A 15,577-nucleotide genomic window follows, 5' to 3' on the forward strand; every position below is an offset into this window, starting at 1 on the left:
GCTTTTATTTGGTACTTTAACAGGATATAGGGGTTAACCCTCTTGAGGAATTTTATGATCTTTGACTTTCTGTTGTGTAACAAATTCTGCAACACACAACTTTATTACAAGTTATCTCTTCGAAGTGAGGTATCGTTTTCATCTAGATTCAACAGAGGAGTGCTTATGTTTGTTTTTGGAAGAGTAAAAACTGCCCTTCCTTGAGAATTGTGATTTTTTTTTTTTTTTTTAAGTTTTGGCTGCATACTTGTTGTAAATTACTGTACAGGAAACACAGTTTGTTTACTTCCTCTTTTTCCTGTTATTCTCATTATCTGATTTATTTTTTATTTTTTGTGTCTTTGATATCAATGTTTGATCATATATCCATGTCGTTTCATGCACAATCACTTGTAAAATGTTCTTTCTTCTGTCCTTAGGTGAATCATGAGCAGCAGCTACAGCGTCACACTGGCTGGCCCCGCCCCCTGGGGCTTCAGGCTGCAGGGAGGGAAGGACTTCTGTCTGCCCCTCACCATCTCACGGGTGAGTTGAACACACACAAACAACACTTTGTGCCCTTCGCTCCATGACAGTCACCTCTGAGGAATGTTCACTATGCCATTTGCCTAGTCGGTGATGAAAGTGCGTGTGCCATACATCTTGTGTGTCACACTCATTGCTGGATTTAGACACCTCGTGTAACAGTTCACGGCCTCTGTCACTGGGCCCCCTCGAGTGGTCTTGACCTCCCTGCCGTCAAGGCTATGAATATTGTCAAAATAATGTTACGTAACTGATCCGTAACCAAAATATCCATCAAATAAAAAAAAAAACTGTGTGTGTTTGGAGGATTAGTTTGATGCTGTTAACGGCTGCTGTCGTTCTGGTCATTCCGATGAGGGATAGTGCTAAGTATCCTGGCCTTTTCCCTTAGCGTTGGACATGATGTGAGGCACAGGAGACTTTTAAATACTGGATCTGCAGGGGAACTGTCGGAAACTGTCCTTAAACTATCCATCTGGTTGAAACTTTAGAAAGCCAGAGTGGTCTGTTATAACTATTTGTGACTTCAGACCACATCAACTAAAACTTGAATTTTGCTCGGGCTAACCAGGTTCTGTTGAGCCCTTAGATGTGAGAGAGACTGGCAAAGGGACTTGTGTTTGAAAGACAAGCCTGTTTATAAGACAGACCCAGCCTCAGCCTAAACATAGCTCCACTGTTTAATGTTTATGTTTACGGTGTTATGGGCCCTTCTGTGCTCAACACTGTGATTGCTGCACAATAAAAAACAAGACTACAGTGCAGCTTACTGTTGGAGGTTGTAGTCTTTTTCTAACTTAAGGTTGTCTGAAGTGTCTGCCAAAAATCTCTTCTTGTCAAATAGGATTTACAGAACAGGAAAAAAAAAACCAGGAACAGAGCTGCCAGTCTTTGGATTATACCCTTTTTATAGCATCAAAAAAATAATAAAAACTAAAATTATTTAATAATGAAAACTTGGACATAAATCAGGATGGTAAGGACTAATTATAAAGACAGAAACGATGTTTGAGAACGTTTTATTTGAGGTGTATTTTGATTTTATAGTTTGAACTATGTCCCATCTGGTAATATGGTGTAGGTGGTACTTGGTACTTATGAGCTCTACTGCAGTCAGTCAGTAAGGGGGGGGGCTCCAAATGTTTTCTTCTTCACTTGATAAAGACTATGGTAAACATCATGACATTAGGGCTTTTTGTAGTCCTTGACGTGGTACATATGCTTACAGAGTTTTATACATGTCAGTGACACCCACCGAAGGGGCTGATTTTTTTCTTAAGGGAAATTTCAAGGGAGCGCTATCAAGTAATTTTGTCAGGCTCATGTGCAAGATCCATATAGAACCTCTTCTTACACCTCTTCTGATGCTTGTGCAAAATTTCAGGAATTATTTGAGCACTTTTAGCCCTCAGACATTTGATTCTTTTGGGCCACGTGATGAGGGCCCTGCACAGTTTTGTACAAACCTTGCTTCTTGTCACTCTGGATTAAAAAATAGGAAGCTTGTCCTCCACTTGTGAAGCCTGTGCTTTGACAACAACTCTCGCTGTGATTGACCCGTGTTTTTCAGTTCCTGTGGCTTCCTGTTATGTAATTGTAATCTCAATGTCACGGCCAAGGTCATTGGTTGTGTTTATTTGTTGTGGGCAGGATCAGTTACAGAACTGTGAAAGCATACGTGTGGAGAGGAGTGTCTTTTCTCAAGTGGAAATTTGGCCCGCTCCAAGAATATGAAAGGCCAGAGTAGCTGTCCAGACTATTTTTATCACTTGCCACTATGATAATAATGGAACGCAGGACAATATGTTGCCATACTGGTATGTAGCTGTCAGTAGACATCTTAACATTACATCTCAATCACAATCCAAAAATAGCTTTTACCTGATTAGACATCAGAGCGCCTTAGTTTATGAAAACAGAAAAACTCGAGCCTTCCCACAGAGAAGAGAAAACTAGATCAGCATGAAATTGGCCATATGTCTACCTTTGACATTTGGCATCTGCATTAAAAATACACAAGGCCAACATCTGCTCAAATACCTCTGTATTTTCATCATTGCCATTTCACTATGAATTCTTGAATGCCCACAAATACAAATAGGCCCTTACCATGATTTGTCATTGTTTTATTTCATTTTAGACTTGAATATGTTAAAATACATGAATTGCTCACACTTATTAGTCCGTTAATTGTGTGCAATACGCACACAAACATGTAAAAAAAGTTGCAGGAAGAATGAAAAGCAGATGGGCACCTGTGCCCACAATATTCTTTTTGAGATGTCATGTCCTGACTTTTACAAACGGACAGGTGAGTTAGAAAGCTGCCCAAAAAAGTTTAATCTTGAATCCCGTAAAGGTCTCATATTATGCAAAATCCACTTCAACATGTTTTTACAACACTTATGAGTATCTCTAGTGTGTACTCCCCCAATTATGAGAAAAGTCCATCCTCTCCGTCTTTTGCCTGCTCCACTTTTCAGAAAATGTGTACTCAAACAGGCTGTTTGGAGATTTGCCCTTCATTACATCACTAAGGGCAGTAACCCCTCCCCCAGATGGGCTACACTCCCACAGCTAGGTGTTTGTTCTGCCCTGAGTCTGCCTTCTCGCTGTTAACAATTGGGCATTGTGCAAGAAAGCCACATTCCTTTCCAGAGAGGGGGGTGGTCAGACACAGCTCATTTACATTTAAAGCTACAGACACAGAAACAGCCTGTTCTGAGCAGGGCTGAAATAGAGCAGTTCTTATGCATGCTAACATACAGGATCAGAATGGATTTATAACAAGAAACTTCACAGACATGTTTTTTGGAGCTCATACACGTATTTAAACTGGTTGAAAAGTATAATAATATGTGGCCTTTAATCCAAATCTCATTAAATATGGTAGTCTGAATCATTTATTTTACTGTTTGTTATGGTGGCAAAGAGTTATGATCCATAAATATTTTTGAGCATGCCCTGTGTCTTGTGTTGAGTCATCTGTGGTCTGGAGCATGCCACAGTGCTGCTGAGGCAGGCAACATGACTCTCACAGTTTTTCTTTCCATCACACTTGTTGGTTGCTTTCATTCCTCTGACATATTTTCATTTTAGCACATGACCACTGAATAAAACCATAAATGGCACAAATTCTTGTTATTGTCCTGGCAGTACGAAAAATGTCCCCTTTCTCCATTGTTTCCCAATCCCACTGTCAAATAACTGAGGCACGGCCAACACAACGCAGAGAAGAGATGTGCTGTTGGGAGTGTAGTAGAGCTAAAAAGTTGTATACGTATTTTGATACATTTTTTATATGAATAAATAGCACAACCATCAGTTATCCAACTATGTCATATCTAATGATTCCTTCATCTGTTACAAATCAAATGAGCGACTGTTTTTACAGATGGCTCTCACACTCTGCCAGTTCAAGGCAGGATATTTGCGTCACGGTTACGTCTCACCTGCAAAGTGCAACGCACAGAGTCAGAATGATGTGGCGATGTTGTTGATCCGCCATCAGAGGTAGGTAACAGAAGATTAATGGGGGAAGACAAGTGGCGATGTGTTACGTCGGAGCCAGCCAGGCTGAACATGCGCTGTGTGTGCATGCCTGTGTGTCTTCGATGAGGAGCTCTTGCTGTGTGTCCGCACGTCATGCCTCTCTCGTTCCTGTAACGCCTTAATGAAATCACACACTGGTACATCAATATTACACCTTTAATGGATGCAATGCGTAAGTACAAAGGCGTAGTGACATCGATAGTTTGTTACAGCACTGTTGCAGAACTGCAATTTGTAATGCGCTAAAGAGAAGAGCGTAAATAGAAACTTCACAAACATTACTTTGATAACTTACACTTACGACTTAAAAGGTCGATGAAACTGTGAGATACAATCTTGTATATCGCAAACTGATTTTAAGGCTCATTAGAGACCAACAATGATAACTCGACTAAATTAGCAGTACAAGAGATGCATCTGTTGCTTTCACTTTAAGGCTTATTGAGGGTTTTTTTTTTTGCTTGGATGGATGCAATTACAAAGAAATAATGATGTAATGACTCTACTTATGCTTCCCATATGTAACTGATCCTAAGATTACATGCTGTACAGTACAGTATATGAGGCTGCTTGCTTAGAATACAACCACAGCCTGTTATCCCATAGCTTTTTTTTGTGTGGATATAATTGACTTTGGCCTTGTAAAAACACAAAATGAAAGTCAGAGATGGAGTTCATTATTCATATGGTATTGTGTAATATTGAGTCGGGGGTCACAATGTGAACAGCAATACTTACAAAATACATGAGCAAAAGTCAAGTAAGTTGTATGACTTCAATGACAGTTATAATTACAGCGTTAGACATCATACAGGTGTTTATGGGATGAACGTGTTACAGGGACAAACTACAACGGTCTGTAATCGACTGAACATGTGTGTTTGTGTTTTCAACATGACAACGCTTTAAACAATGCAGCTGGATTGTTAAAATGAGACCACCCAATACTTGGAAGTATGACATATGGAGGAAGGACCCAGTTATGTACATAAAGTGAGGGGGGTGTCTGTGTTCCTGTTCCCCCAGACTCCTTCCATCCTGATCGTCTGTGGTTATTCCCGCTCCTTTTTAGGAATTCTTTGACGAGCTTCCACATGGGGAAAACTATCGCTCTAAATAAAGTTCTTCTTTTTTTTGTTGCTAATGAAACAATGGAAACAATCTATTCAAAGACAGAACATGATCAAAACATAATACAGGGGTAAATCATAATCTGCACAGTCAATTGAGATGAACAGTTTGGTCATGCATTTTTGCTGGCAACCTGAAGAGTTGTTATATATTAAGTAATCTGAAAGATCAACTCCTGCCCCACTAAATGTCTGGTTGGTCACTTGGGGGTCAGTTTCCCCCTCTTTTCCCATTGACCCCTCTTTCTCCCCCCTCATTTCTCCGGCGTCCTTCTGGTTGTTGTTTTAGTTGCGTGTGATACTCTGCGAGAACATCGTACGGACTAATTTTAGCTCTGTGTTTGCAGTTGGCTCTGAGCTTCAGGATTTGTTCGACTTCATGCGTCTCCATTATGTGTTAATATGGTGAAACTTCCTTCAGTCTTAAAGAAGAGAAATGTGATGATGAGTAGTTTCTAGGCAACCCACATCAACATTAAGAGTGAGAGGCATTCATTGTGCATAGGTTTTAAGAGAACAAGGGCAAGCTGAACAAAACAGCCCTTTGTTATATCTAATAAAAAGTACATGTTTTGTACGGTTATTCTATTTCATGCCTTTCATTTTGAATTATATCAGTCCTTCTCTTGGTAACAAATAACAACAATTGCATGAGTACTATGACTACTTAGTGCTTACTAACATGACTCACTCTGTTACTTATTCAAGCAGAAAGTGAAACAGCTGTAGTAGATTTAGCAAGTTTTTTCATTTCAATTTGGTTGAACCATCCTTTACTTTGCTCTCAACTGGTTATAAAGATATATGTCATTAGTTTCTTTTCTTTTTTTTCTGAAAGTGTTATGATGCTTTAAATTGAGCATTTCTTGAATTTGAAAGGCTAACCAAAAGGTTGATTTCCTCTCTAAACACAAGTTTAAAATGTGCTTTCAAGCTACATTTTTCAAGCAGCAGCGTAACCCTGAGTGGTTTTCAGCTACTTTGAACAATACTGTGAGGAGTATTTAGCTGGTTATGAAACAGACTGATATTAAATAATGACGCCTCTGTATGCATCCTCGCAACCCCGAACGGGAGAAGCATGATATATGCATAAATGCCTCACATTGACCTGCAAAAGCACACTAGACCATCACACATAGGACTGACTGACTATTTCTTGTTATATTTAGGCCTTAGTCTGCAGCTGCAAGACCAACTCTTCACGCTTGCATAAAGAAGGCTCTTTTAAATTATCCACATCGAATGTTCACACTAAGTTGTATGTTTGAGTGTTAAAAGGAGTCAGATGAGACTTTCATGGGAAAACACTACCTATGCATGTATCAAAAAAATCTGCACAAACTGAAAGTTCCTGACAGGAGCTTTGTGAATGTTTAATTTGGAGCAGAATAATTATGATCCTACACCTAAAATACTTACTCAGATTATTCTTAAACTAGGAAAGAATCAATGTTGAGTGTCTGCTATGAAAACATTTTAGTTAAAGCCGAAGTGCAGGAACAGATTTCCTGCCATTATAGTGAAAGGCTGCCTTTTGTATTTTTGTCAGTGATTTACACCTGATACTGAAAGAAGTTTACATCACGGTGAGCCCATCGGATAAAGAGTCGTCTGTCTTGCGCTGTCTGACATTGAGCTGTAACTTTTAGTTCAGCTCATGTCCAGAAAAAATAAACTCATGCAGTGAGAAATTCCCCTGGCATTTCAGAAAAACCTTTGCGAGAGACAGTTTGTGGTCTGGACTGCATTGCTGCCAAACAGATTGTGTGTAATTCTTTTATCTATCTCTTGTCTTGAGTATTCGTACACGGAAAAGTGGAATTTAATAGAAACCATGGAAATCTGAGCAATTTTTCACAGCTTAATGTGTAAACACTTCACACGACACAGCGGATTTAGTAATCTGTGATTCTGTGCGAGGTTCTGAAGATGTGTTCAGGTTACATATGAGCTCAGTTAATATCTGCGGTATGTGTTTGATCCCCGTTTGGTCCCCCTGGTGTCCGTCTGGAGTTATATTTGAGGCATCTGCTTTAAATCTTCCTGATGCTGTATGGCAGGGCTATAAAGAACAACCACGCTGTCACGTTTTGATTTACATCAATTGTGCTATTTTTTACACCTTTGATGAAAGCACTTTAAAGGAACGATTCACAAAATTCTTACAAACGATAGGCACGACTTTGAAGTTAAAACCAATCTTAGATTGTATTCTAATCAATCAATTGTTTTCGTCATATTACTTCGAGCCACCCAAAATGAATCAACCAACGAGCAAGGACTTAGCAACAGTAGCATTAAAACTTTTCAAGAGGCAGTTTTTGCACGTAGAACAAAACTGATTGGCAGAAAAATGACTTACATTAGCAATGACAACTATAAAAAAAGACGGTATAAGATATCAAATATGTCAATGTTTAATTGTCACTCATGCTTGACAACATGCCTCCCATTACGTTTTGAAAAACAACTCATGACTCTACGTAATCTTATCAAACTGGTTTGTGTTAGGAAAACAGAGCAGTCACAACTTGCTAGTAGAGCATACACTTTCAAAAAATGTTTTCTTAATAATGATATAATAGTCTTAACAATCATAGCACTTTCAATAAAAAAGTTATAAAGTGCTTTACTATTAAAAAATTAGCTTTTTAAAAAAGGAGAGAATGAAACAAATAACTAAAAGCCATGAAGCCAGACATATTGAAACACACCACATGTAAAATGAAAATCTAAAAAAAAACATTAATCTGACATTTTAAGTGTGTGTGTTTTTAAAAGTGATTGAAGAAGATGAAGTTTGCAGCCCTGATCTCCTTCAGGCAGCTCTTTCCAAAGTCTAGGGACCCTGATTACTAAAGCATTGTTCGACAAGTAAGAGCATTTTTATTGCGCCCATTAATGCATAAAACAGCGCTAATATTATGCAATCCAAACAGTCGGTAAAACTAAATGATCTACCTGAGTTTTAAAAAACCCGGCACACTGGATGAATGAATGTCTGATGGAGGTGGAAACCAGCAGTTGACCTTGACTCAAGCTGCACCATGGCTTCAAACCTTTTCATATCATCTGCGTCATCAGTGACGGTCAGCCCTGGTTTGTTTCTGACCTGACTAAAGAGCGTTCAGTATTCAGTGCAGTGTTGGTACCGCTTTGTGCTGTTTTGTTTGCGTTGTCATGGAGATTTGACTAAAAGCTTGTATGTAGGTCTGCTTGGAATCCAGCAGCCTGATTGATGTAGAAAGAGACTGGGGTTAAACCATGACAACCACGGCTCTACCTCCACTCAAGTGGCCTTAATTGTGATGTTTGGCTCGAAGGAAAAGAGCCTCTGCTATTTTGTGCCCTCCCAGAAGCTGTAGGGTGCATCGCTGTTCTTCTCTCCTCCTCTTCACTGTTTAACAAGTTTATTCAAGATGTTGCAGGTGTACAAGAGCAGGCTGCTCCTCACAAAAAAAAACGTACTCAATGGCTTCTTGAGAGGAGATTCTGCGGGGTAAAGCATTTCTTTTTGATGAGCGATTGTTATGGAAATATTTCCAGTGAGTTGAGAATATGAACAAAGACCAAGACCCAGTCATCTTTGTGAGGTTTTATTCTTCAGACATGTCAAGGAGGAGGCAGCGATATTGACAAGCTCTGTTGTAGGAGATAAGCAGTTTGAACACAATCAACCTGGACAGAGGAAGGGCAGATGTCCATGCAGAGTCATCCTTGTAGAAATCAAAGGTCATCCTCTAGAACCACATGATGCTTACAGGCCAGTTAACCTAAACAGTATTCTTTTGAAATGGCACTGACAGTTCGTAACAGAATTATGTTAGCACTTAAACAAAATAGATCTGTTCCCATGACACTTTACAGGTGGAATACATGCAGGACATGCCACAGTCCTACTGCCTGAAAGGAAATCATTTTTAAGAAATCAGTCAAATTTGTTGCCACATTTTATTCATCACATTAAAACTAACAAACAAAAACCCCGTTCTCGTAAAACTCCAACGGTTACCAATAAAGCTTGTCAGCAAGTTATTCAACTTCATAATTGCATAGTCAGAGGAAGTCAATCTGCTTTAGTGTTAGATGACGTCATGTTAGGCCCAAGTCTTTTCCATATAAGGCCCTCTGTCTTCTCCTCTGCCCTACACAGACATGACACGCATCTCACAGGCCTTCAGTCCTCACCACGAGATGCTTCCTGTAACATGACTTGTGAAAACACCACAGCATTTTTCCTTACTCTATAATAATTTCACTGATGGCAGGAAGAGCTACACAGCAGCATGGTAGATGATTTAGCATCCAAGGAGCACTTAACTATGTCACTCAAATATGTCTGGTATGAGAGAATAGTCTAAAAATAAATATTCTGTATATTTTCCCTATGAGAGTTTTGCAAGAAAATGTAAAAGGTCGATGAAACTGTGAATCAGTGGTTTATAAAACACAGCAGCGATCTGTTTCTGATTATTGTCACTGTGTTGGGAGTTTTGGCAGCAGCTTCTGAACTCAGGGGAGTCAGTGTATGATAGAAATCTGGATATATCAACAGCTTAACTAAACTGTTCCCTCTCCAAACTAAATCTCATGTTTTCTCCAAAAGTGGATCCTACCAAACCCTTTTTTTCTCTGTTAATTTATAGACCTACTGTATCTTCGATAAGGTTGGGAATCAGGAAGCCTGTTAACTAGGACCCGACCGATATGGGATTTTTGACTGGTGAATAAATTGAGTAATATCAGTGCATATCTGCGATAATATTAGCCAATAGGTAGTGGACATGCTAACTTCAGCCGATATTATCGGGTGGTCGATTAATCGGTCTGGCTCTGCTCTCAACCTGAATGCACCTGTTTTAAGGTGTGTGATCATGTCTCTAAAGAGATGGATCGTAATCCGAACCTAAAGATAGTTGTACAAGAAATAAACTAAGCGCCTTTCTTGCTATAAATCTTTTAATCTTTTGTGTACTATGGGATTTGCCATAAGCCCTCAGGTCAGGGGGCCAAGGCTTGGACAATAAACTTTATTACATCTACATTTGCAGCAGTAGAAGCATTTACATGTGCCGTGCAGAACAACTAGTCATTACCAGTAACTGCAGCCGTGTGGAGAGGAGCACAGCAGCACAGCAGTAACACCATTATGTGGCAGGAATCCCATTCATGTTGGAAAGACACTTCATTCATTTGGACCCGTCCTTCTTGTACGCTGAAAGAAAACTTGCTCTTGAAAGTAGCTGCCTACTCTTTGAATTTGAACCTTTTCTGCCTTTCAGTCTGATTCATTTTTTTGACCGAGGAATATAAAATAAAATATGTTTTTTTTTTCCACAGTGCACAAAAGATTTGGTTGAGAATACGTTGCCTTAGCGTCCTGCTCTCTTGAGAAAGCAATAGTAGCACGGCCAAAGTTCCAGCTCATTATTTATCTGCTCTCGGTCACAAGTGCATCCAACCTCTCTTGATTTATATTTATAGACTGCGCATGCCAGGGATTCTTACTGTGACATCTATTTGTTTTGTATCCATGTGAGAAAGACAGTGTTTGACTGGTGGAAGCTTTGGATTTATAAAGTGCTCACTGTTCACCTCAGACTGGAGCATTGCTGACCACATACAAAAACACAATATTCTAACCAAAAGCCTTCTCCTCTTTAAGTTTTACAGAGTGCATGTGTTACCATATATAGAGCTTTAAAGTATTGTCTTTTCTCACATCCCTACAAGGAGCGATCTCTTTTCACTCTCTCTCTTCCACTCTAACACACACAAACACACACACAGACATAGGCTCACTGAGACGGAGATTAAGAGAGAGGAATCTGTGTCCTAGGGACGTGGTCATTCAGCAATCCCTTAGCACTTCTTTTCCCTGCCATTAACCTCTAAAGAGTACAACAAAACCAGCAGATGCCAGTGAGCTGTGACGAGTGCTTACACACTGTTTACTGGCCTCTACATTGAGGGATAATGAGTAATTTTATTGAGAGTGAATGAGTCAGGACAGACTTGCTAAAAGCTGACAGGTGTGAGTGTATGAGTCTGTGTTGGACACTGAGTGAGCAAGTGAGTCAGTTCAGGCTGTGTTCATGCCTGCCCTTTGTGAGTAACACTTAGCATGTGGCTGCTCTATAGGTTTCCAAGACATTGGTATGCATACATCAGCCTCGGCTATACATTCTGCACTTCCCGCTACTGATCCACTTGATAATGACACAAGGAAAACACAGCTCCAGGGGAAATGTGTCAGCGATCACTGCCACCAACACTGTCACTTCCTCATTCTTTCACTCCCAACCCCCCCCCCCCCCCCCCCCCCCCCCCCCCTCCCTCCTCCCCCTTTTCCCCCTATTTTCTAATGAGGCTGGCACACTTTTTGTATCCTTAATGTTCCTTTTGAACTACAGGACAGTCTTAAAGTTAATGTAATAGAATGCATTCTCTTGCTGTTTTGAGAGATTTTTTTGAATCGTGTAAATCAGAGCCCGTTTATATAAGTTACTACACTCCAGTGTTCGAACAGAGCATTACTTGAAAGGGAAAATCAAGTTGAGTCACTTTATCCTTTATAGCAATATTCATTTTCACGAAGCCCTTTTTAAATCTATGATATTAGAGGTAGAAAATAATTGTACAAAAATTTCTTAGCAATAAAGCAAGTCAACTATTAACTAAACAGGTCTTAAAATAGAACCGTGAGGGATGCCTTTTTAATTCGGATGTTATATATCTCATTAGAAGTTTGGGTAGATTGGTTGAAGTTGATTGTGTAAATCTTTCATTTGTATGTTTTTTATTTATTTATTTATTTATTTTATTTTTATGGGGGGGGGGGGGGGGGTCGTAGAAATATTGGGTAGATTTCTGCACGATAGTGTTGAAGCATTTCACGTTTTTCTGACAGTAGAGTTTCAAGACAAAGTCCAAAACTTTCCTCACATCATGCTTCACACCCTCTTCATTAGACTTCTCAGTCTTTCAACATATTCATTCACCTTACCTGAGCTGCGTCATTACATGGCGTCATTACTAAGGCTTTAGGCAAAATGAGTTGTGTTCCATTAAATTGCTGAAAGATGACATAAAGATATGACGCGTGACACATTCCATGACAGCCATTATAAAATAAGTAAAGAGAGTTTGTTACCTTCCCATGATTGTATTCAGCATGGCTGAACATGTTGGAGGTGCTTTAAGAGTGCGCTGAGGGATGAATGAGCTGTGCACAGCCTTGTGTAATCACTGGTCGATTTCCACACCTGGTAGAGAGTCATCCCATCGTCATGGTTTTATTACGTTACTTCTTGCGTGTTAAATGTCTCAGTGAATGACCTGAAAACCCTCAACCCTGCATTACTCTGTGTTGGCCTAATAGTAGTAGAGCTTTGAGGTTTAAGCCCTCGCTACCGTATTTGGCTGCGATACTATCATGTATGAAATGAGTTTTGCCTCTGAAAATGGATCAAGGTTTTCTTTCATTTTCCATATTAAAAGTAAAAAGCTTTTAATTTGCTTTGGAAAATACGTATACAACCCAATGACCCTCCGAAAAATTACATCTTTAGTTTACAATGCATAGAGTTCAAAAAAAGGTTTGTTACATGGCAAAGGCCAAAGCTCTTTTAAAATAAGCATTTACAATTACAGATATACAGAGAAAAGCAAAAAATAACTACAATGGCTTCAAATCTTTGAATGTGGTTAAAGGATCCAGAAAAGCAATTGCTATGGCCTCTTTTTAAAATCAGAGATGTGACTATTCACCTTGAATCTAGACATCAGTCTGATTATTACACGGTATTTACTTGATGTGTTTAACAAGGGAGAATTTCCTTTGCACAACTATATTCTAGAAATTGAAATCCCTGGAAAAAGGCAAAACCAACACATCATGATGCTGTAAGTCTTTATTAAAATATGTGTAAGAACTTAAGAATGCACATTTTCAGTTGCAACATACTTAAATGAGAGTTACTTAGTTGTAAGGCTTTTATCAGTGTGTATATTTCATCTGTCATGTATTTTTGTATTCTTCAAAAGGATATATTACTTTGGTGGTTGTAGAATCCTGTCTCATAGTTGTTGTAGAGAGAAAAAATGCCTAGCTTATCTGACAACTGTTGCATAAGACGGGAAACGGAAAGGAGAACACAATGCTTAGTGATTACAAGAAGTAAATCGACAAATGGTGCGTTCACAGCATTTCATATGCCTTCAACATGTAAACACAAATCCATAAGTTCTAGATGTTAACTCATAGCATTCTTACATCATGCATCAACTGAATTTTCTTATTGCTGTTGTTTTATCTATCATTGCAGCTCACTGATGGAGGAAAGGCAGCCAGAGCAAAGATGAGTATTGGAGACGTCATTCTGTCCATCGATGGCATCTCCACAGACAGCATGAATCACCTGGAGGCCCAGAACAAGATAAAGGCCTGCACAGACCATCTCAGCCTCACTCTGCAGAGGTAACAGTGCAACACATCACACACACTATTTACTTGCTCATAAATGGAATGCATATTTTTATTATCTTCTTTTTTTTTTAAGATTTATTTTTGGGCTTTTTGTGCCTTTAATGGCGAGATAGGACAGTGGATAGAGTTGGAAATCAGGGAGAGCGAGAGAGTGGGGAACGACATGCAGGAAAGAAGCCATGGGTGGGATGTGAACCCGGGCCGCCCACTTGAGACTACAGCCTCCATACATGGGGCGCGCGCACTAACCACTGCGCCACCAGCGCCCCGCATATTGTTATTAACGCCGGTTGGGGGAATTTATACTGAAACCAATAACAAGGATTGTAAACTAACAAAATTGTCTTTAATTTTAATTCGTTTAAGGACATCTGTTTCATTTTACTTGTTTACTTTTTGGCATTTTTTTCTTTGTTTATCGGATGATCTACTATTAACCTCATTGAAGAACAGTTCAGTACAAAGTTTTGGAAAGTTCAGTACTGAATTGATGTTTCAATTGATGCTCCTAAAGACTTGCTCCAAAGAAAAGAAAACAGCGATTCATCAGAAGTCCACCAAGAAAGGTTTCAGTACCAGGAACTTTTTCGGCTGAGGTTTTGTCGTCGGGACATCTTGAGAGTTTTTTTTAAAAACATCATATACATAAGAAATAACAAAAACTTGAAACAACTTCTTACAGGCATCACTTACTGTCAGAGACCTTTTCATCCTCTTGAGAAAACTCAACATAGAGTTGCTGTTCATTTTATTTGACGAGTCAAAAATGGAAACTTGAGACATTGTATAGAGTGTGTGGAAGCGACTCTTTGGTGTAAGACACAAACAAATGGAGGCGAAGCACGCACACTTCTCCAAGCTGTAAAACATGTTGACAGAAAAAATCAAAGCCTGCTTTGCATGCCGTGTCGCTCCATCACCACATCAAAGCAGAAAGGAGCCTCTGTGCTTTAATCGTGGGAAAACGATCCTAAAATAGACCCTGCTCTCCAGCTGCATGTAATCTACTGCAGGGGGATGGATGCACTATGAAACATCAAACATTTTCATCGCATGTAAACTACAAGTAAAAAACACCACTAAACAACAAAGTCTCTTCATCTACAGATGAAACATGATTGGGGTTTGATTCATATAGTTCACATTTATTTTAGGAACTTTGTATTGTTTTGCTAATTAACGTTCATACAGTAGTGAGTGCCGTGATGATTTTTTTTGGGAACACATGGTTGACTATGGGCTGCATGGTGGTGTCGTAGTTAGCATAGTTGTTTCACATCGAGAAGGTTCCTGGTTCAAATCCCTGTAGGACAGGGTCATATTCTGCGTGGAGTTTGCATGTTCACCCACGTGCATGTGTAGGGACATTCCAAAGACATGCTCGTTAGGTTAGTCGGTGACTCTAATTTGCCCATAGGTGTGAACGTGAGTGTGACTGTGGTGGTCAGCCCTGTGATTGACTGGCAACCAGTCCAGGGTGAACCCAGCCTCTCGCCCAATGACAAGTGGGCGACCCCGAATGGGAAAAGTGGTAAAGATAATTGATGGATGGTTGGTTTATCATTATTGTACTGAAAATGGGAAACACAGTTCTTTAAAAACCTGATACTTTGCACAGTTAAGTCTATTGTTTAAGTGCAAAGAAGAAAACAGGATCAGACACTCACTAGCCACACTTCCCTGTATGCTTTCTCATCCACAGTATCTACACAACTTTAGAACAGAATTTAAAGCAGCGGTGACAAGGCATTAAAAACAACAAATAGTCAGAATCAATGTTCTCTCTGATGATCTGGTTTTGTATCTCATAAAGAGGCATCACTTTTAATACAGTCTCTCTCTGTAAGGCAGAGCATTCTCTTTCCATTATTCCATTTCA

The 15,577-nt window shown here is 39.5% G+C and overlaps 1 protein-coding gene across 5 annotated transcripts in view; it reads left to right on the forward strand.

Annotated features, from left to right (window-relative positions):
• Positions 1 to 15,577, forward strand: part of pdlim5b (PDZ and LIM domain 5b) — a 38,558-nt gene that overhangs the window by 4,702 nt on the left and 18,279 nt on the right. For all 5 annotated transcript variants that reach the window (XM_061062130.1, XM_061062129.1, XM_061062133.1 and 2 more), the window contains exons 2-3: positions 420 to 525; positions 13,538 to 13,689. In XM_061062130.1, the coding sequence (XP_060918113.1) occupies positions 427 to 525; positions 13,538 to 13,689 (251 nt within the window). In that variant the 5' untranslated portion in view covers positions 420 to 426. The remainder of the gene's footprint in view (positions 1 to 419; positions 526 to 13,537; positions 13,690 to 15,577) is intronic.

This window comes from Labrus mixtus, chromosome 17, assembly GCF_963584025.1.
Source record: "Labrus mixtus chromosome 17, fLabMix1.1, whole genome shotgun sequence".
In the NCBI taxonomy this organism is placed as follows: Eukaryota; Metazoa; Chordata; class Actinopteri; order Labriformes; family Labridae; genus Labrus; species Labrus mixtus.